We start from the raw sequence: 20,273 nt of genomic DNA on the forward strand, positions 1-20,273 counted from the left end.
TTCTAACAGAATGGTAAATGTAACTGTCATTCTGACATTCTTCTCTTTGCTTATTACAACTGTACAGTGCAGCAAACATTTAAGTTTCAGTGTTTAGTCAATAAATCTCCTTGATTCCTCCTAAGGAGGAATCCTTAGCCCTTCCTTAGCCCTTTTCACACAGTCACATTCACCTCCCTTGTAAAATAAAAAAAAATAAAATTAAGCCCTGTTCTCTGAACTTCAGATACCTAAATCTTATACAGGTCAAGGATGTTTTTGTTACCACACCCATTTTTTTTTTAACCTCTCAATGCCCTTTGATCAAGTGCTGTTATTACAACTGCGTAGGAAGAGCTTTGCTACAGCTGATATTATCTGCAGCAGAAACCTGAAACATTCATGCTGCCAGCTGACACAACACTGTGTTTCTGCAAGGCACTGCAAAACTTTTAAAATAATTTTAATCTGCATAAAAATGGACTGAAGAGACAACGACCAAAATAAAACCTCTGTTCTGAGAAGTAAACATTTCATGGTCTCCCTCCTGCAAGAAGAAAAAGTGCAAAGCAAAAAAAAAAAAAGAAGAAAAAAAGGCTGTGATCATTGCAAAACCATTACAGCAAAAGAGTTACTATGCTGATATCCAGTATAATATGATAAGAATTTTAATATTGTGCACAGTAAGCCTCAACACATGGGGGACATTAGCATTATTACTGAAAAAAAAGCAGACAAAACTGGTAACACCGATGTTTCCCCTTCTCTTTTGAAGGATGTATTTTTGTGTATTCTTACACCATACTTACCCCTAGAATATTTTGAGTATATTCCCCTATTGCACTAAGGTGCAGCACATTACAGCTCCACAATGCTGGCTGTTCCAACTCCTTGCCAGGGAAAAAAGCACACACAGGAACAAGCCTCTTCTAAAGAACTAGCTTAGATCTTCTTAATACATCCATTGCTTTGCTGGAAGTTGAAGACAGCAAGGTCAAGTAAAAGTTCTTTGTATTCAGTGCAAGCAGAAAGGTTTCTTACAGTTCTTACTTGTGAAGGAGTATATTAACTGCAGACTGAACATGTCTCCCACACAGGAGAATGCTCACCTTTCTCATGTTCCATTTCACTGAGTGATGCATTTCACCCATCATTATGTATAAACCTCCCCTCTTTATGAATATTCAGACTTCAGCAAAGTTACAGAGGAAATTTGCAACAATATAAAATAATTATTTCCAAGTTTATGCTCAAATCCTGTAGAAAACAGTTCTGGGATATAATAGTTTAGTTTTATCAAATTACTTCCATTACACATCAAATCTACAGTCTACACATACCATAGCAGCTCACAGTCAAACATGAAGAGAACGTAAATTCCACAAGTCTCAAGCCTGTTCATGTTTAACCTTCTTTTACAGAAAAATGTTAAGAATGTAGAAATAATCTCTTAACAAACTAAATAATTTCACTTAAATGCAATGGGCTGGGCTTTTAGAGCTAGTTATCTAACAGGTGCATTTTCTTCCAGGAATTTTCTTGCTGTGTACCCTGAACTAATATTTGCAATGATCAGAATATACCTTGCACAAGAGGTTTGAAAAAATCTGATTTTATCTCTGTACGAGTTTCTCACAACCACATAAATGACCACCCAGTTACTAAGGAAAGAGGATATATCAGAAGGAGAAGCATTTTGGCTCATACCCCTCCTCCCCCACAAAACTGGCATTCAGATTTTTGTGAAAAAACAATCTACACGTACCTGTGTAAGTTCCCATATTTTAATGAGAGACACAGAATTCAAACACCTTTGCAGAGAACATACAACTGGCAGATACTCTTACATTCAATCCAAAATGAAGTATTAAAGAGGTCACTTCTATACCAGCAACCTGATTCCACAAATTTCACTTCTTACAGCAACCACAGTAACTTATTTTTTGTATTTTGATAAAAGTTATGAGACATGGGAACACTTGCCTTAAAGGGAATTTTAAAAGTAACGACAAATGTAGCCTCTTCAAGTGACACATTGAAAGATTTCTATTTTTTAAATGGAATCTCTGCATTGACCACAAAAATCACAACCTATTTTAGAGACACTGATAAACAAAATTGTGCTAACATTGTAAGACAACACAGTATGAATAGAAAGCATTTTAACTGGTAAATGAAGGATTCCAAGTTTCTCCTTTAACAGTATAGCATACTACAGAAAGCACTGCAAGATACACCACAGCTTTTGCTTCAAGATTTTGCATGTTAAATTGTTGAATCTATACTGTGTTCCATCACTGTACGTTAAAGCTTATTATCTGATGATTCTATTATCAAATTTAAGTTGCAGCCAGCTCAACTCCATTATGTCATTATATCTGCAAACAATTCAAAACATTTCCAATATGGTATGCTACATTAGTATGAAACATTAATAACAGTATTCTGCCTTATTTTAAATTATTTTCAGAGAAATACCTACACAGTCTTTACAATCATCATTGAACACTTGGTGTGTGGCTGAACAGAAATAGTGTAGAGCTAACAGCTACCTCAAGGTTAGAATAGAAGGATTCCAAAATATTCCCTCTCTGCCCGCTTCATGTCAAAATAAGTATTTTTTTTAATACACTTCTGACTGAGATTCATCATTACTTAATGCCTGTGCAAATGGAGAATTTATATTTTATACCTTCCCTTCCCAAAAGACTAAATGTTTTCAGGGCAGTGAGTGTTTTCAAAGAAATTCCTATGTACAGCCTTTCAATTTTTAAATATAAACCAAAGAAAATCAAAGCACTCAATGTAGTTATGTATGAGCAAAAAAAATTACATTACTGAAATTAATAAGCCCCAATCACAAAGCAAGATTATCAGCAAGTGTGCAACTGAGAATAAGGTGAAATCTTTTACAACTTTGGCTTGAGCTTGCCAGAAAGCAGCTTTTTAAGCATTTCAGAATTTTTTCCTTCTGGTGGTGAGGGCCATCTGTCATGATCTGAGGAAAACAAATAAAACAACATACTTAGTTGATTGATAAACTAGGGATTTTACTTTCGTGTCCTCCCATTGCCCAACTTCAATCACTTGAAGGGCATTATTTTGTAGCCCGTTTCTTACCAGGTATTTCTAAGATCTGGCTATATAAACTCTGGCCACCATCCACGACCATGGTTATCCCAGTTATGTAAGAAGCAGCTGGAGACAGTAGGAAACACACTGCAGGCGAGATCTAACAAAAGAATGACAATTTTAATCTTTGTTAAACTGCTGGGAATTGTTCATGTCAAAGACGCTTGTAAAAATTTTTATAGGCAAGACATAGCAACGTTTCCTACTCAGTAATGAAAACCGTAACAGTCTTAAAGCCATCTTCCCAGCCACAGACTTCAAGTACAAAACAGATGAAAACCAGTAAGCTCTCAAAGATCAGCATCAGATGCCAAAAATCAAACAAAAAAGTTGACCAGTTTATCAAAGATGGACGTTCTTGGTGGAAGAGAGCTGAGTACTTTTAAGATACTCTTATTTCACATTAATATGCATTTTGACTCCCTGTTGGAGGTCAACCTTTTCAGGAGCTAATGTCTACTATGCAACACTTCAGCTGTAAGAGGCATCTAAATTCAAGTTTCAGTGTAACAGTGACTACTGGTCAAGTCTCCCACTTGGCACTACTACACGTTACTAAAAGCTTTTTTTCTTTTATAATATTCCATCCTAGTGCCTTTTTTGATCTCCATATAATAAAGTGGCTTCAAAATAGAAACACAGAAGTAGAAATATCACAAATGTTCTGAAATACGTTACCTCCTCAGGAACCGCTGACCTCTTGGCAGGAACCTTTGGTATGCTCTTTAACCACATCATTGCACCTTGTTCTCCATAGTTTGCAAGAGCAGTTTCTGAAAATACTAATCCCTATTTTAAAACAGAATAGTGAAAATTAAGTTCTCTTGCATATGTTTAAACTGTGATCATTGTAAAATTGTGAAGCTGTCATTACTGGGATTTTCTGTGGGATTAAACAATCTAAACAACACTTGAATGCAAGATTTTAAATTTAATGGAATAGTATAATTTATACAAGCAGGTAATTTGGCTGCTATCCGCATCTCTATTCAAGCACAGTAAGTAACTCAGATTATTCCAATTCTCCACTGTCACTTCAATAAAGTGGAGAGTATAAAGAAGATACTCAAAGACTGTTCTGAAATTACAAGCATTTCATATTAGTTTACAGCAGAAAACTACAAAGCCCCAGGAACAAGCTCTCAGCAGTTTCTTGCTATCTGCAAGAACACTAGATTGAATTCTAATTGTGAAATCTGTCTGCTTCCATAATTCACAGTAAAATCAGACTCTTTACTTAGCTGCTATAGAAACAGAAAGGGGTGACTGTCTTTGCTCTGATGATTATACAGTCCAATTTAGACCTGAGAGAGAATATGAAGGATACAGCAGTGGGAACACAGGGTTACACAGATGAGTTATGGCAGAAACTTTGGGACTCAGATTTACGATAATAAAATCTGAATTCATCCATGGAGTATACGCTAAGATTTCTCTTCTAAGATGTCCGTGAAATGTGAGTGACTATATTCTGGGAGCTAAGGAAGTAACTCACATGTGAAACTATTTTTTTTAGAACGCATGTTTCCCTCTCTATGTACCCATTCCCTACAAGTTACTCTGCTCCTGTAAGGCAGTAAGTTTTGTATGGTTACCATAGACCTAGTGTGTCCATGAAGGTGACAGAAGTATTACTGTAACTACAACATGGATTTTTGTTACCAGCATAGTAATAAAGCTAGCAAATACTTCCGAAAAACCCAAATCACTGAAGCATGTGCTTGTCAAAAAGAATTTTTGACATGTGCTATAAAGTATAATTAGTATGATTCATCAGGTAATTAGCATGCCTGAAAAATATATTCACATAATAATGCTGTCTTAATTACTTACTTCCCCAAGACTTGATAAATCAGAAAAAGGAAATAAACAGGAAAAGCAAGCCAGTAGATCTTAATATTTAACAAGTCTCCAGATGAGTTAGGCCTCACAGAGGCTACATAAGAGCCACTACCTGAATGATCATCACATGTCTGCCATTCAGCATTCTGTGCTACACCAAAGAAAGTGAGCCAGATGTTTTAGGACAAGAGGCACAACAGGATATACACTCATCCTACAAAGATAGTAGAAAGATCCTAGGGACCAGTTAAACAAATCTGACACTTAACTATACTGTGAGATAAGGTAAATTCTGACTATAGAAGTAGCTGGACAATGTTTACCTTTCCTCCTTTGTTTTCAAGGGAGTAAATGTGCAAAATAAATTGCAGTTAAGAGTGAAGATTACACAAATCACAACAGATCACACAATCTGCAGCACCATGCACTAGAAAATATATCTGTTCTTTTCACACAGTTATTTGAAACAACTGCTACACACTACCTACTTCCTCAGAAATGAATCAGGCATATTTTAGCTGACCTGTATAGTGGTTTCCTGTCTGCATATATTTGATAAGAAAAAAAATCAGAACACACATTTTTACATATAATTTCTTTGAGACAAGGTCCACTCCAAATAGAGTCTTTTTATGCCTAAAACTAATCTAATTTAACATGTAGAAGACAAAGTAAAATACATTACGTGACACATTCAGAGACTTTCAAAATAACTTTGTAAACACAGGTGGAAACCATCAGCATACCCAAACCTCAAATAGAAAAAGTTTTGTGAACTCAGAAATAATGTAACCATTACTGAAACACAAATCATTTGGTAATTTTATGTCAAGGGTTTATAAGACAGGTCAACTCCTCCCAGGTATCATTTCATTTAAGCTAGAAAAAATCCAAACAAGAGTGCCAAGTCAACACAGAAAGCTAAAGGAATTTTATCCCACATCCCTGGCTTGTCCTCCAGACAGTACAAAACACTCTCAAATGACCTGAGGAACATAGATGAGGGAATTACAAATAAATAAATACATAAATAATCCACGAACAGTTACAGGCAATAGATTTGAAAATCCTTTTTGCTCTGAAAGTTTTAACCATGCACATGTATGATGACTAAGTTTAATCAGATCATTTGCCATCACTTACAGGAGCAACACTGTTGATTCTTACTCCGCTGTGGGCCCATTCTAAAGCTAAAGTCTTGGTCAGGTTACTGACTGCAGCTCTTGCAGCTCCTGTATGCCTATTGAGAAGAGAAAGCAAAAGAAGCATCTGTTCTCTCAGCTAACAGTGCCCAAAGTTAATTCTACTGCAGCCTCACTAGGGCAGTCAGAGTAGCTTTCTATGGCTTCCTCTCTTTCTCTCTCCCTCAGAGAGACATTTTTCCAGTTTGTAAGTTTGACCACAGCTTCACAGTTTAAACAAGCTATGCTATGATCTTCTGTCATTTCTGGAAATACTTATCTCTTCCCCAGCGTGACATGATGTCAGCTACATTCTACTGCAGAAGCAGGCTTATAAACTGAAAAAAAATTGGGAGACAAAGTTCAAACTGTGTAAAACTATGAAAGGTAGGCTGCACAGGTAGAGCAACACTTGGAAGGTCAGTGGTCTGAAAAATAGTTTAGATCTTTTGACAAACATGATTAAAATAAGCCATTATTCAAAAATTACTGTAGGTGGATGGAGATAGAGACAACCATAGGCAGAGTGATCTCATACACCTTGCTCCTATAGGAAACTAATCTGAAATGATTATAAAGCTTGAACAAATGCAGACAAAACTACTGCAGTGATGAACAGCAGACAGTGGGACTCAGAGGAAAATAACAGAATTTAGTTCCTTTAGCCTAGCAAAACAGACTTCGAGGATATAGATACAGAACCTTCTCAAATACCAGGAAAGGAATAAGAAAAACTTAAAAAAACCCAAGTTATTCATACGTTTACACCTGAAATAAATACCCTCCAGGCACACTATGAGCAAACAAACTTGACTGGTTTTATGTTCAAAATTAATACTTATGAAAAACTGTATCAGGTAATTTTTGGCATGAGTGGTGGCTGGACTTGTAAACTCAAGTCTTTTTCAATAGTACATTTCTAAAACAAATATCAATTCAACAGGAATTTAATTTGAAAGTAGTTTTGTCCTTACGTCTACATTCACACACAACAGTTATTTGGGAAACTTTTTTCCACTGTTATTCAGAATTAGGTTTTTTTATCTATTGGTTCAACTCTCAAATATCACTTCAGCCTATTTGCCGTTGGCATTTCAACCAGAAAACCAGGGTGGAGAAACGCAAGTAACTGTAGCTTCAGCACCACCCTGTGGATCTCTAAAATTATTTTGCCAAGAACAAGCTAGTGAGAAAATATTCTGCTGTTCCTTAAAAATTTTAACTTTTGAAAATTTTCAATCCTGAATCAGGACAAAGAGAGGTAATGTAACATTTGCTCAAATTACATTTTGATGTTTTCTTCACTAGAAATTCAGTTTAAAAATTTTAAAAAAAGGTAGTTTCAAAGAAGAAATTCAGATTTTTTTAATTTAAGAAACTGTCAAAATGCTGCATTTTGACAACTTTGAAATTTCCTTTGAAAAGAAAATAACTGAAACAATTCATTTTCTGAACATTATTTCTCTTTCAACAAATTTGAACTTTTTTGAGGAAAAGTTGCAAATCAGAAGATTCCTGTCACCTCCATTTTGAGCATAAAGAAATTTGAACAAATATAGTACGCATATGGATACGGAGAGGATGCTGCATGTTCATGCAGACATCTGTGATCACTTGTGTCAGTATAAAAGAACTACAAACACGGTAATACGTTTGTACTCAAGGGCCTTCTCCCAGTCAAGAAAAGAGCAAATAGAACCACTTCTCTGCATCAGAGACCTTCTCCAAGAAAGACAGTTACAAAGTGAGAGTAAAAAGGAAAATGGGAAAGGCAGACATTACCCGACCAGAAGGACAAAGCCAAAATCTGGTAACATACTAGAAATTCTCCTCCTACTCCCAGTCCCATAACTTATTACACCATCAAGACCTGTAAACTGACGTTAGAAGAGGAAAACAGGTGCCAACTTCTTGCAAACCATCCAGAAATTTGGAGAGAGAACAAGTAAAAGTTACATTTCAGTGCAACTAGTCCCACTAGCACACCATTTTCAGCGAAAGCTTCACTGGCAAGTCTTGCTTCATAGTTTCTTACAAACAAGTTGACAGAGACCAGAGATGCCATTTGTACTGAATTAATAAGAGATCCCCACACACACAGCCAAGTGATGCTACTGCTCTCTCTTGACATAACCACTGGATTTCTATACTCTGCCGCTGCTCAGTGCACACCTTTCTAAAATGAAGTATTTAGGAGCAATTAGTACTTCTAGGGGAAAACCACAGGAAAATGTAAAAATAAAATATATATATTACGACATTCCAGGAAACCCATTTCTCACGGCAGCAGTAATGTTGACAATGACTCCTCCATGTTGCTGCATCCAGGCATTGTACACTGTATGAAGGAGGAAGATAATCTATAAATATCAGCAGAAATGCATCAAATGAACTTGCCAACAGGACCAAATTTGGAGTCTTAACTCCAATTACACTACAGATTTCCTGTGCAGATTTAAGTAAACAATCTGCTCTTTGTACCATAGCCTCACCACTGGATTGCTGATAACAGGTGTGGTCCAGGTAAGGCTCAATGTTTGTCAAGCCGCCTGTTGGTGGAAATCAAGATTTCATGCTTCCATGTAAATTACTTTAATTTCCACATTCCCAGTGCTATCCGAGAATCATGTATCATACTTAAATTTAACTTTAAATTTACATCCCTGATGGGAGAGAAATCTCTTCCTGTGTTACACACAGTGAATACAGGCCACAGAAGCTAAGTGGTTTTCCTATGGTCTTTTAAGTGAGTATCCAAGCCAACTACTCCCCAAACCTGGCCTTAACCAGAAGATCGTACTTGCCTAAATGTATGTTTGTATACATGAACAAATGCAATGTACAGTTTAATGTAAAGCTTTGGATGAGATTCATGAAAACAAATATCCACTATCAGATAAGTGTGAAAAAAGAAGGTAGGGAATCTTTACATTTCTTGTCTTCTGGCATTGCTGTAAAAAACCAAAACAAATAATGGAAAAACACTTAATGTTCAGTCCTTACCTGATTTGCAGCAGTAGAAGGTCCCTGTCAGATTTGTGTCTATCACAGCATTCCAGCCTTTAGCACTGATGGCTTCAGAAGGACTTGCGAATTGGCCCCCTCCATTATTCACCAGAAAGTCAATCTTCCCATGCAGACTCAGTGTAGACTTCACCAAAGCTTCTACCTGAAACAATGTCTGTTAGTGTGGTATGCTGATTAAGCATACCCAAATTTCTTTCTCAGACAGTATTTTATCTCTCATATCCTTCTCACACATAAAGAGGAGGTACCAGCCTTCAGAGAGACTGGAAGATTGGTGTGACAGGTTTAGTCAGTCAAGAAGGATTGAGCTGAGTCCATGTTTACTTATGAAATCTTCCTGGTATAATACAGGTGCTATCTAAAATATCAGCACTGAAAGAAGAAGAGGGTTTAAGCCGCCAAAGGTTTGTAAAAATAAACACATACAAAAGCCTGCTTCTTAAGACCTACTGAGAATCTCCTGACATTTTTCACAAGGGCAGGGGTGTTCACATCAGATGCTGGAAGAGTTCCATATAATGTAGCTACTGTTTTTTTCATCTGACCCATATACATGAGCATTTTAAATAGAAAACACAAGTCATCTTGTGAAGTTTCAACATTCCTATCTACAAGTTTTGTAGATTCACTAAAGCTCTGACATATAATTTGGCAACAGCCAATCTTCTTACGCAGACCAAGAAAGTTTGTTACCCTACAAAACATAAACTAAAAAGTTCTGGAAATACTGCAAGTTGTCTTCTTTAGCAAAAGAAAGGTGAATATTTGACTAAGCAGATACCTTCTGTCTATAAGCAGGATGAGCACTTATAGCACTGTCTGGCACTATTTATCTTTGGGTACTCTGAGAAGGTATTAACAATAGCAAATAACAATAGACGTTTTACTTAAAGAGCTGTCAGTGCAGAAAAGCAGTGGCTTAAATTCATATGGAAGGAAAGAGATTCTGAGAATCTAAACCTAGTTCTAACACTGACCTAATCTGAGCTACAGGCTGTAAACTAAGTCTCTTGCATTTTCTTCTGTTTTGGAAGTACAACAGGTTTGCCACACACTCACACTAAACACAAGAGAATTTCTGGAGGGAAATGTATTTCAAAGCATTCAAAGATTTTACAGATACCAGAGCTGATGTATTTTTTTCCCTATTACAAAACAGTAATAACAACTCTAGAACAACTGCTTAATAATTTAACCTTCATCGCAAGAAACAGGGGAAATGGGACAACATGACTGTTTCCTGCTTACATTACCTATCATAACTAGGTAGCACACACCAGTTATTCCTACTCAAGCATATATAAAAAATTAATCTAGCATCTGTGGTCAAAGAAAACATGGACCAAAAAAACCCCAAAAACCAAACAGCAGGAGCGATGCTGCTGCTGAAACAGATTTGACAAGGGGAAGGATCTCAATCAGCCTTCCTCTGTATTGAGTTAGCAGTAGGAAACATCAGAAATACAAGAACAAGCAATGCATGATTTGTTGTTGACGCCCCCTCCCTGGAAGTGTTCTAGGCCAGGTTGGACGGAGCTTTGAGCAACCTGGTCTAGTGGAAGGTGTCCCTGCCCATGGCAGGGGGGCTAGAACTAGATGATCTTTAAGGTCCCTTTCAACCCAAACCAGTCTATGATTCTATGATCTGTATCTCACCAAGAGTGTCTCCAACTCAAGTCTCATAAATAGTTGCCTTACAGCTTTTGCTGTTAACAGTTCAGGATGGTTTAACAGGATAGTATGGACCCTGTAAGGACGCATCTCTCCAAAGAAGAACACCTAAACAAACATATAGGGACTGAAGCCTGACTGAAAAACAGATGCCTGCTGAGAAAAAAGGTCTTAAGAAAATAATTTTGATACCTAAATCACTATTTTCAAGTTCTGAATGTCATCTTGTTCCTCATATCAGTTACTGAAGCTTTTGGGATCTGAGGAAAAAAAACACCAAAAAAACAAAACATCTGTGACAGCAGTCCCAAACCCACGACTTGTGAGAACCACCATGCCAGAAAGACTTCCAGGTTTGCTCACAACCAGAGAAAAGTAAGTTATGTCTCGCTAGGCAGCAAAACTTATGCTTTTCTCAGCCATATAAAACTCTTCTCCTTGTCAGCTTGAGAATCTTGCTTTGAATATTGTTCTCCATAAGTCACTGAAGTATGGGCTCATTTATGGAAGAGAAATGGTTTCAGTACAAGGAATGCTTGAACAGACCAGGGCTATTCAGGCTGGGGGGGAAGAGAGAGAGAAAAGGAAAAAGCTAAGAATCATAAAAAAAACCCAACAAAAGACAAATTAACAGAAGAAAAATCCACTGAGACATTACAAGTTTTCAATAGGTGGACAAAACCTGCTATGACATATCAATTCAAAATGGTTCATATGTTGTATCTTAAGAAACTCTGTTGTTGTTCCTACTTGTTGCACCATATTCCCAGGGCAATAAAAAAACCAAAACAAATGCGTATCAGTTCTGCTTTCTGAAACCCAGCAAAGGCTAGCAGGCTCTCCAGTGACAGCTCAGATGGCTCCAACCATCGCAATCTTCACAGTGTCTTCTGTGTGGTAGAGAAAGCATCATTGCAGTGCTTCTCCCAATTACAGTAAACATGGTGACAGCAGCCACCAGCACAGTGAGAAGAGGGTCTGGTAAAACACATTTAAATCACAGTGAGAACTAAAGATTCCTTTCTATTCCTAAATTTTAAAAATCCACATGCAAAGAACTTCATAAAAAAAGCTAATAAAGGCTCTTTCTGGAAGCAAAGCAAAACTGCACAAGGTAGAGATAATAGTTTGTTATTCTGAAAGAGACCAAAAAGAACAAAATCAGGCACTTCAGACATAATGAGAAGACTGGAGCTCTTCAGTAAGGACCTTTTTTGTGTGACTGGAACTCAAAAGTATTATGCAGTAGCAAACTTTCAGAGATAACTAAGATTACAGTACTCACCAACACAGAGAAAAGGGACAAATGTGCCCATGCATTCACAGGTCACCTTGAACTTGAATAAAACTCAACAGGCAAACTACCCACTACAGAGTGTTAGAGATTTGCTATTTGGGGACCAGAACTAGTAGACATTCTTGCACAATGATAACAGGTATTTTTACTTTGTGTTATTGCTATGTTATTTTAAAGTATGACAACAGGAATCTCTTATTCACAGCTCCCCACCAAGCCACGGTCTTCCACTACAGGCATCACAGAGACAGGCATTACGTATTTATAAACCAAATGAGACTCTGCTAAGCTATAAAGTTTATTGGAAAAGGAAAGCTACTTGTCAACTCAGACACAACGTAAGTGCTAAATAATACTGTACTGAGTCCGTTTCAAGAAGTCTTGTTTGTCAGATGTTCAAGTGATAGGTTTTACCCTCAGGGTCTGGTCCAGCAGCAGTCTTGCGAGTCTTGAGTATGGAAAGAGGACACTGTGCACAGAATTACAAATTACTGATTTCAAGAACAGCAGCCTACTAGAAGTACAAGGTTTTATCTTCCTCTTACCTAGATATATCTTCTACTTATTTAGATGCCAGTTAAAGAAGTGTTCATCCAGAGCATATAGCACAAAGGCTTTACAATGGTAACAGGTTCCTCACATCTTTCTTTCCCCCATCAATAGATTTGCTGTAGCTCAACATTTAAGACACACAAACACATGCTTTCCCTTCAGAACACCTACAAAGATAAATAGAAAGCTCTTTTCATATGGAAAAAGGATGGGGTGTCTCTTCTCCACTCTAGCCACTGTCACATTGAGGCACTGGAATTAATTAGATCCTTGGAATTTGGAAAAAGCTTGGTTTGAGAAGAGACACACACACACAGAGCTGTCTGGCCTGCATCTCAGCAAGAGCAAACTGACCTGCTGTTGTTATATTCAACACATTATGTGGGCAGTCCTAGAAAATATCCAAATAATTAGAATCACTTCAGCTTCATAATTACTAAGAAGCAATAATGATCACTACATACACTCCAGACCACAGGATAAGGGACAGGTGCACGACCACTGCTTCAGGATAAGGCCTCATGAAGACAGAACATAGAAACCCCAGGTGCTCTTACTGGCATCCCAGAACCCTCTACTCTTCCATCTTTAAAAACAAACCAGGTTTGTTATCCTTTACAAAACACTCAATGGAAAACTAGCCAAAAGCAGCAACAGCAAACTCATGACAGAAATAAGATTGACAGGTTATGCAGTGGTTGAAAATCCTCCATCAAGCAAGATTATTTCTTGCATGTTAAACGAAAAGTAAGCTTTGCTAGAAAGCAAGAGGGCCTCTGAGAATGAAGATTAAGAGACTTAAAAATGTGAATTCATTAAGCTATTCCCATGATATCTGCCATCAAGATTCTGCAGCAATTAATTTACAGCAGCTTTTCTGACTCTTCCTAGGCCAGAAAGAGCTCTAACAGACATACTGCACTATACAATGAGGGATGAATCTTCTAATGCTTGAATTTTACAGATGCAAACTAGAGCATGCAAGAGGAATGTGACATCTTCAAAGAAGTTCAGTTACTTTAAGATTTGCAGTAGGAGGCAAAAAAAAAAATAAAAATCATCTGGCAATTCTGAAAGCACTTTCATCTTTCTTAGATCCCCTCTACTCAAAGTCCCTCCCTCCAGTTCGGCTGATTATAAAATTAAAAGCAGGACAAAATTCATAGGGGCCTTTAGAGAAATGCAGAACAATTGATGGAGATGAAGGGATGAAAAAAAGAAATAAAAGGCATGGCACAACAAGAACAGATGGCTTGTTCCTACAGGTGATCACAGTGGCTTCCTTTAAGAGAAATATTTACTCTTAGAAAGGTATTAGTGAGATGTCAAAGAGAAGGATATACTAAATGAATTATGTAGTTCAGGAAGCTTCCTGGGCTTTGTAGCTTGTGATGGATCAGTTCTGACATCTAAGGAGGCTTGCACTCCTAAATTTTTTTCCCTTGTTGAAACATTTATAAGGTTTTTCTCCTTCACACATTCTTTGGTACCTGGTATAAGAGCTGAGAAAGATGATGTAACAACTCACAGGGAATACTCACAGGGGCTGTTCTCTCTACCTAACAATGTGCTTCCATGAATTTCTGAGGTAAATACTCTTTACTCATACTATGCTGAAAGCAGATAATGAGTTGTAAAGTTATTAATGAGTAGCATTCAGAGCCAACACAGCTGTACAAGTCTTGTTTCTTTTGGGAGAGAAGCCAGAAATTTAAATGCACTTTCACCCCATCTTCCAATGCAGACAGTAAGCTGCTCCTGTATTTGTGAAAATGCTGAAGTGAGTTATATTGCTGTGTTGCCTCTACTCAAGATTTATCTCTTAGTCTAGAAAAATCCTTCACTATATCTTTTATTGATCCCTGTTCCTAAGACTCCAAGTCCCAGGCACTAGATTTTAGATTAAGAATGGAATAGGTTTTGAAAGTGGATGTACAACATTCTTTGAATAGAAGTAAAAGCCCAAAGGTACTTTTCCTCTAGTCTCTGCAAGGCAATCAAGTGCAAATTAGGAAAAAATATTCATCATTGCTGCTCTTAGCAAATATAATAAAAAAATCTGCCACATCCCTCAGTTCTAAGCTCTGACAGTTTTTAACAGTGTAAGTTACCAATTGTTAATTTGAGTTTATCTAGCTTCAACTCACAAACACGAAGCACCTAAGGAAGTGCTATCATCACTACAAACTTAAAAGCTGAAAACATGATCCACACATTTCTGGTCCAATACTAATTTTAGAAATTAAGTAACAAGTCACCAGGATTTAGCAGTCTTTGAGAATCTCAGCATTAAAGAGCTAACAGAGGAGGATAGAGCCAGAAAACGAGAGCTAAAGAACAAAAAATCACAGGATGTCTCTAACCTGTAAAAATATCTGGTCTTGGAGATGGGCATCTGGAATAGATAAATATTTGTTTAGTGGGTACACTTAAGTCCTTATGTTAACATGCAACAGAAACTGCATTCCTTATTCAAAGCTTCCACAAAAGGCTTACAAAATTTTCATAGTGATTTTTTTCTAAATAGGACTTCCACAGAAAGAAGAGCAAGCAACTGAAGAACTGATGTGAGTCAAACTGTAAGACTGAGTCGATGACTGAAAAATTCAAGACTGAAGTTTAATCTACCTTATTCCTCTGAACCCCCTCTTCAATAGATATGGATCTGAAATGACAATGGTTTATGAGAACTTCCACTGGCAGGAGACACCTGATAGAGGCTTCTCCAGTATCATATGAAAAGTTCTAAGAACGTTCTGGTGTGTCTGTAAATGAGTAGAGCTTAAAACTAAACTGGAAACAAGACAATTCTAAGATGAAACTGCAGGGTAATACCAAAGACAGAAGTTTCTCCACATACGAACATGGCTACCGGTAACATAGAATAATGCCTAAACACTTTACACAGCACTATAAAAAAGGCTTTAAAAGCACCTTCAAAAAAGTTTCCAAAGCCATCTAAGACTGTTTTGTTAGATATGTATTTAGCCACACTTAATAAACAGGAAACAAAGAAGGAATGGCACTTTGTTTAGTGGAGATTACCTCATTTCACCATCCAAGCCCTCTACCATCTCAGAACACTGCAGCTCCCATTAAATCATTTTTAAACTGATGCAGAAATAAGATTCACCTGCAGAAGGTTATTAAGCATCCCAGAGTACTTTCTGCAAGAACAGTGATGTGAAAGAAGGCTTAAGCTTTTTCTCTCCCCTTAATTGTTTTCTTTCCTGTAGCTTTAATCATGTAAGTTGCCCTCTGACATCTGTCATAACCTATTACGTTGCACTGCTGATGCTAGTAAATACAAACCTAAAATTCACTGGTAGGTGAAGTGACATACTGCATAGCCCCAGGGTTCATCTCCTTCAGAAAAGAAAGTCTAAGTATATCACCATAAATATTTTATGGCACGAGCTGTTCCATGAGGGAATAGTTTTATTTTTTTATTTGCTTTATGATTGTATATTAGGATATTTCCAGAATCTACATAGCTACTGAAAGCCGTTAATATTTCTTTAAGTTATGCTAGAATTTAACAGAGACTTTGAAAGGTTAAGAAAAATGTGGCAATCAGTGGTTACTGGAATATTTTCTAGCTGTCTTCAGTGAGTTAAAAGTCCAACCTCATGCTGGACTTTTAAATGTTTAATAACCCAGATTAAAAAATTAGGAGGTGAATGCAGACTTCTGAAAAACCTGGATTAAATACTTTTGCTCTTTATCTTCCATTTTTTGTAATACAAAGAAAAATGAAAAAACTCAACTGGGATAGTAATAGTTTGAAATGAGGCACACCTCTAACTGTAACCAAAATTTGAAACATGGCTAAAAATAATACTATCTGTGGGGTTTTCTTCCTTTAATACAAGCAAAACTGACAATGCAGGGCACTTCTGTCAAGTCACAAGCGTTGAGATTCCATGCTATGACTTCCTGTTTGAAGGAACTATTCTAAGGTCTCCATCTTCACAAGTTAACGCCCCCTCACTGCTGTCACAGAAATGTGACACAGAACCATGGTAAGTGGGCTCCAGCTTGGCTGTAAAACATGCCAGTTCCAAGGCCTGCTTCTCCCAGAAATATCTGAAATACCTATGCATTGTGAGAAAAATATTGTGCCATTACAAATGCTTTCTTGCTTAGGTGGCTAACAAATGGTCTTCCCTTGAAAACACATCTTTAGATCAATTTAACAGTGCTTTACTGCACCTTTCCCCCGATCTAAGCCACTTTTGAGAGGGCCTGAGGAGACCTTTGGAGATCTGAGAATTTATATACACAATATGCTTTTGAGATGTTAAGCCCCAGAACAAATTCACTAGTCTTTACCTCATTTTCTTCGCGGATATTGCACTGTATGGGAGTCACTTCGGCAGGACTCATGGAAGAAAATGTATTATTCAGTTCTTCTGCAGCAGCTTTTAATCGGTCAAATTTACGAGAGGCAATAACAACACTGCAACCTGTAGAGACAAAATGAAACATCCTTTAACACAGTTAAAATTACACTTACGCTAGGTTTTTAACAACATCATGGAGATATCTTGTAGGACATGCATTTATTAGTCACTGACTAGAAAACAGTGTTGCAGTTCTTGCGAGAGAGAAATGACTGATGTCGGTGCTTCTTAGCAACAAGATCCCACTGTGCCAGGAAAAGAGCAATCAAAAAAATGTCCACAAGGTTCCCTCTCCTTCCTGCAGAAGGGAAGACAGCCTGTGAGTTGCAGAGTCAGCAAAGTAGCTGTCAGACATCACTTTTGCTGCCTCTGCTCACAGCTGCCTCATCTACCAATTATGCGATTCAAAGACGTTTCAGCAGGTCTTGATTACAAAAAAAAAATGCTTGCTCCTAAACCCACAGAAATAATCTTACTGTGTGTCTGGCTGTAATTTTGACAAGCAGTGAGATTTTTAACCCTACAGAGTCTGAAGGAAAGGATGATAGCCTCATGAGATTAATTCCTATCAGCAGACTACAGACAGCAGGAACAGAGGCTTCCCCATGGCACCGCCACACACTGCAGAATCCTAGCTCAGAAAGGAGAGGAAAAAAAATAGTCAGGAGCTCAAGCCTTCTGTTTTTTTCAGCATCTGGAGGTGGAAGGACTCCTTCTACAGAGAAAAACAATGCAGGTGCCAAATGGCAAGCACTCACGCTATAACCAGTCTAGTTTCTTCTGTCACACCAGTGAACTCAGGACAGCTTTAAGGCTTCAGCAATTGCTACTACACAGACTAGAACAGACCTCACCAAATTAATCCCTAGTGCAAATCCAGTAGGCATGCAATTTCATATTATGGATAAACAAATTACTACTTTCCATTGCCAAGCAGGCAAGGGGGTCTTGCTCCCAGTTCCCTCCTTCCATAATCTCAGCATCCCAGCAGAAGCCATCCCTTCCTTATACCAGCTCTGCTGCTCATCTGCTTTAACATAAACCAATTCAACACCCTCAACCAGCCAAAAAAAAATGTTAACATCTTGCCAGGTGTTTTTTTCTTTGTTGCTATTTTACTGAGCGGAATTTGGCCTCTCGTGATTAAACAAACACCAAAATCAACTCAAAATAACTAGTGGGAGTAAAGAGCAGCAAGCTGTTCTTTTGGCTCAGGCTGTCTTGTGAAACTATACATAGAACTAAAAAAAAAAAAAAAAAAAATAGAGGAGTTGAATTCTTCCAGAAGGAAGTGTTGCAACTACATATCCCTAGGAATAGGAGCTTCACCTACAATCAGTGGCCATCTTAAAACTACACATGTAAAGATATTAGTCTCTGACTTCTGATTTTTTAAAGTAAGAACTCCTGTCACTTGCACAACCACCTAACACAGAGTTCATAAAATGGCACACACAATTACCAATTCACACAAAATACTAAATCACAAAAGTACAGCTATATTTATCAACTTAAGTGCTGATTAATATACACACTGATAGAGAATAAGGTCCAGTAAAAGGCGGTATTTTTGCTAAATATGCTAATTAGGGGAGGGAGAGACTCTAACTCACTGAGGAACACTTGGTACCTACAGTACAAGCTGACACTACTTCACTTTTGTTCACAAATGACCAAATCATTTTCTGATAGGGTCAGGGGGAAAAGGGCACAAGTTTCCAGATGAAAGGTTTAAATCTGTCCAGAAGGCTTCAAAGGAGACTGGTTATAAACACAATGTACATCATGCCTGGCATTTTCTGTCCAGCCAGCCCCCTCCAAAAAAAATACAGCCTAAAGCGCAAGGTATACATGGAAATAGTTCCCGGTCATCTTGTCAGGAGTAGCCATCAAGTCTGCAGGTAAGGAAGGTTGCTCAGACAGACTTAAGCCATAGCTCTTTCTTCATTTTCTCATGCATGCTTTGTAGAGATTTGCAGACTTGTTTTCTATTTAGGATGTTACGGACACACACTTTTGTTATTTGTATTTTGCTTGAGAAAAATAATGCAGATCAAATTAAGTACAGTTTTGAGGTAACTGGGTAGTATCATCAACCAACAGTGTGGTGATGCTTAAAAAGCATCTCTTTAAGGCAGCATGTAAGGACACCTTAAAAAAATGCTTAGTTCCCCAGTAATACAAAGGTAGCAGCACTAGCCCTCACTTTGGCCCCACAGAGCAAGTGGAAAGCTGGGGTGACAAAGGCTAGGAGAGGCAGAGATGTCTCCCACCACACAGTCTTAACAAAGAAAGCTCTTTACTACGCAGTGAAATGGCATGGTGCACATTTCAACAGCCCAAACCCTGGGGCATGTGGCACCATGAGGCACAATGCTAGTGCCAGTATTTTGAAGACAGTGAATCCAATAATGATAATAAAGATTATCCAAAACCAGTCTGATGCTGATGAAACCTAGCACTTAACTTGACACCTGCAGAAAAGGTATTGCAAGGTGGATGACTCAGAAGACTGCCTTCTGCTCCAGATTTTACCCCTTCCCTGTAATCAGTACAGAAAGAAAACCCACAAAGCACAGACTGAAGATATACTTTAACTTCAGGACATTTCTCACAAGCACTGAGAGAGAAGCACCATTTCTCTGAGTTTACTGTGCAGACAACAGTTCAAAACCATACTACTCCATAAGACTCTCTTCAACAACCAGCTAAATCCTCCAGTTAAGCAAGAAGAAAACTTAAGAGGGAACACGAGAGAAAGGGTCTGGGTTTAACATAGCCTCACTTCGACCGCCGTATTTAGGATAGCTCATCTTTTAAGTGCCAGCGGGTCAAAAGACATAGCCCCACATCAGCCTCACCTCGCTCTCCCCGCTATTCACCGAACTCTGTCACAACGTCCCACTCATAAAGTCCTCACACACCCACCCCCCCGACCACTCCCTGACCTGCCCCCTCAAGCTCCCTCCTCCGCCTCCACCTCACGCCTGGCCCAGCGCCCCCAACACCCACCTCGTACAGCTGCCCCCCCCGGAGCTCCCCGCGGCGCCCCCCTCCCCCGCGCCCACCTAGCGCCAGCAAGTCGGCGGCGATGGCCTTGCCGATGCCGGTGCCGCCGCCGGTGACGATGGCCACCCGCCCGCGGAACAGCCCCTCCGCCAGCAGCCCCCGCGTCGCCGCCATCTTCCC

The 20,273-nt window shown here is 38.4% G+C and overlaps 1 protein-coding gene across 3 annotated transcripts; it reads right to left on the reverse strand.

Annotated features, from left to right (window-relative positions):
- Positions 1 to 1,749: 1,749 nt before the first annotated feature.
- PECR (peroxisomal trans-2-enoyl-CoA reductase) lies at positions 1,750 to 20,271 on the reverse strand. 3 transcript variants are annotated; one of them, XM_074828815.1, is made up of 8 exons: positions 20,153 to 20,271; positions 17,014 to 17,147; positions 9,138 to 9,303; positions 8,391 to 8,472; positions 6,097 to 6,193; positions 3,790 to 3,900; positions 3,100 to 3,211; positions 1,750 to 2,977 (listed from the first exon to the last, which is right to left on the reverse strand). In XM_074828815.1, the coding sequence occupies exons 1-8, from the start codon at positions 20,265 to 20,267 to the stop codon at positions 2,889 to 2,891; spliced, it is 906 nt and encodes a 301-aa protein (XP_074684916.1). In that variant the 5' UTR covers positions 20,268 to 20,271; the 3' UTR covers positions 1,750 to 2,888. The 3 variants fall into 3 exon arrangements, with proteins under 3 accessions (XP_074684916.1, XP_074684915.1, XP_074684914.1); XM_074828814.1 differs by having other exon boundaries at positions 8,394 to 8,472; positions 9,138 to 9,315; XM_074828813.1 differs by having other exon boundaries at positions 9,138 to 9,315.
- Between the last annotated feature and the right edge of the window lie 2 nt (positions 20,272 to 20,273).

Source organism: Strix aluco, chromosome 6 (genome assembly GCF_031877795.1).
Source record: "Strix aluco isolate bStrAlu1 chromosome 6, bStrAlu1.hap1, whole genome shotgun sequence".
NCBI classification, from domain to species: Eukaryota; Metazoa; Chordata; class Aves; order Strigiformes; family Strigidae; genus Strix; species Strix aluco.